The 2,487-nt window shown below is 31.7% G+C and overlaps 1 protein-coding gene across 2 annotated transcripts in view; it reads left to right on the forward strand.

Annotated features, from left to right (window-relative positions):
• LOC106472793 (mesoderm induction early response protein 1-like) overlaps positions 1 to 2,487 on the forward strand; it is a 42,437-nt gene that overhangs the window by 21,703 nt on the left and 18,247 nt on the right. For both annotated transcript variants that reach the window (XM_013933458.2, XM_022401333.1), the window contains exon 5: positions 1,695 to 1,914. In XM_013933458.2, coding sequence (XP_013788912.2) covers positions 1,695 to 1,914 — 220 coding nt within the window. The remainder of the gene's footprint in view (positions 1 to 1,694; positions 1,915 to 2,487) is intronic.

Below are 2,487 nucleotides of genomic sequence, written 5' to 3' on the forward strand. Positions count from 1 at the left end.
GAAACTATAGACTTAGTATTTTAGACTTCACAAACATCTAATTTGAACCAGTGCTGCATTCATCATACCACGTGACACACAAAAATCGATCTTTATCTGTGTTTTTAATATTTGCTTTTAAATTAACAAACTGAGTAATGTATAGTTCTAACATTTGAATTATAATCTACAGTTTGATACCAAACTTATTGACATAAATTCATGAAATAACAGTTCAATAAAGTTTTGAATGAGAGTCAACAAACGAGATGACATGGCCTTTCACCTGTGACCCATCTTGAAAGGGTTAATATAGAGGAAAATTGCTCTTTCTATTGGTTATAAGTATTTTCATTACCCATAGCTTGATTAGCAAGACAATCTTGAAAGCCAAAGAGAAACAGGAAGAACTTCTCTGATAGGTTTGACATGTATATTGGTCAAATTTTATATTCTTGCTTGCAGCAACCTGTTTTCGATGTTGAAAAAATTCTGAAGTAAAGAAATTGGAGCTCAAATGTGTCAATGACATAGAAAAATTAAGAGTGAGAATTTTTTAATATTTCCTTTTGAAATTAAAACTGGCTTAATACAGATGCTCTAAGATAGCTACCTGTTGCTGAGATTTTGTAGTCAGTGACCTTCTGTCTATGCTGGTTAACTAGCTTCTGAAAGTCTTACATATATTTACCAGTTAAGAGAAATGCTGTGAGTGAAACAGTTTTTGAAGTCTGTTCAGACTCAACATTATTTGTGAGCATGGTGAAAATCAGTAGCTATAATCTTTCTCCTTGAAAATTCTCCAAAATGTATAAAAAAAAGTAGCTCTGATTTTACACATGCAAGATGTAATGATGCAAAAGTAAGCTAATTTTATTCTAACTTGTATATTTTTAAGGGTTATTAACTAATAGAACATTATAATGTAAGCATTTATGAAAATGTTAATGTAAGGGGAAAATATTTTAAGGCAACTGGTTACTTTTTATATCAGTAAGAACATTTTTTGTAATTCATTGATGTATTTTTTATATGTGTATCTCATGTGTCAATGTATGTAAGATTACTGTTATTTACCACAATATTTGACAAATATAAAAAGTTGAAAGTTGATAATTTGGGCACATGATACATTAATGAAAATGCTTAATGATTCTGAATGCTTAACATAGAATATGACTTATGATGGATATTGTATTTGTCCAAGCTGCCTCTTGTGAAAGATGTTATATATTTATTTTCCTCTGTCTTAAATTTATTTTTAATTTTTCTGTATGGCACATGCATAGTTTGTGTAGCTAAGATGAACAATATTAAATTTAAGTTTCTATTGATATAGTAGCTACAATATTGATTTGAATAATGTGTGTCATATTACAATAGTCAGGTGTTTATCCATATACACATGTGGATAGAAGCATGAATGATTTAAACTTGGCTTGCTTTGATATTCCAGTGTTTTTGTGGTTACCCTATAACTGTTAATGTGCAAAAGTGTATTTCCGGTATGAAGTTGGCGACCAAGGTGAAGGCATAAGTTGACATGAAAGCAATAATATTAAAATGCTGTTACACTATGTTAGCAAAGAAGCATTTAAGATATGTTTCACCAAGGTATACATTGTTTAAAAGTCATTGTACTATAATAAAGTATCCTGTAGAACTTGTAAATCAGCTTCAGTATTGTATGATTTTTAGTGTTTCTAATTGCATAGGAAGGAAATATGCCTTTAGACGAGCTTCTTGCCATCTATGGTTGTTGCAATCAGCAGAGTGTTGGAAATATTCAGCATGTTCCTGTGGAGTTGCATGAAGAAGATTTCAATAACAGTACCTCTAAAGAAGCTGTAGAAAGGGATGAAACAGATGATGGCAGTAGAGGAAATGATCTTTATGAACCAGGGGAGCACTCTAATTCTACGCACGTGCTACGATGTATGTGTCATAGCTTATGAATATTAGTGCTTTAGCTATATGTATGGTTAGATGTTTGTTTGTTTATTACAGTACTATCTAGAGTTTTTTATTCAGTGTAATTCTGGATATTTATTTCTTTGGAATAAAAATTCTAAATAGTTTACATCTAATGATATATGTGACTTTTTACTGATAATAATTTCACTTGATGTGATATCTTAGAAACATTTTATTTAAAGCTTTGAGTAAAACTATTATTCCGATAAGGTACTCTCCCTCCGCTTACAAGATCAGCTTTTCTTGTTTTGTGCTGCCCTGTGTATGCAAACGCATGCTACAAGCCTTCATCATCCCTCTGTTGGAATCCAAGGTTCCAATATGCAAATCATCATGCATTACATCTCCACCAATAGGAGAACACTACTGTCACGTGACGCATGTGACTCCCTCTACCTGTCACTACTGATCTATCACTTCTCATTTGGCAGCTGTCAAGTTCAGACGTTTTATTTTTACATTGTTCAGTTACCTTGAAGTGTTTTTTTTATTTTTCTCAACTTTTTATGTACTACATTTCACAGTTGTGGAGTT

This window comes from Limulus polyphemus, unplaced genomic scaffold, assembly GCF_000517525.1.
Source record: "Limulus polyphemus unplaced genomic scaffold, Limulus_polyphemus-2.1.2 Scaffold5616, whole genome shotgun sequence".
NCBI classification, from domain to species: domain Eukaryota; kingdom Metazoa; phylum Arthropoda; class Merostomata; order Xiphosura; family Limulidae; genus Limulus; species Limulus polyphemus.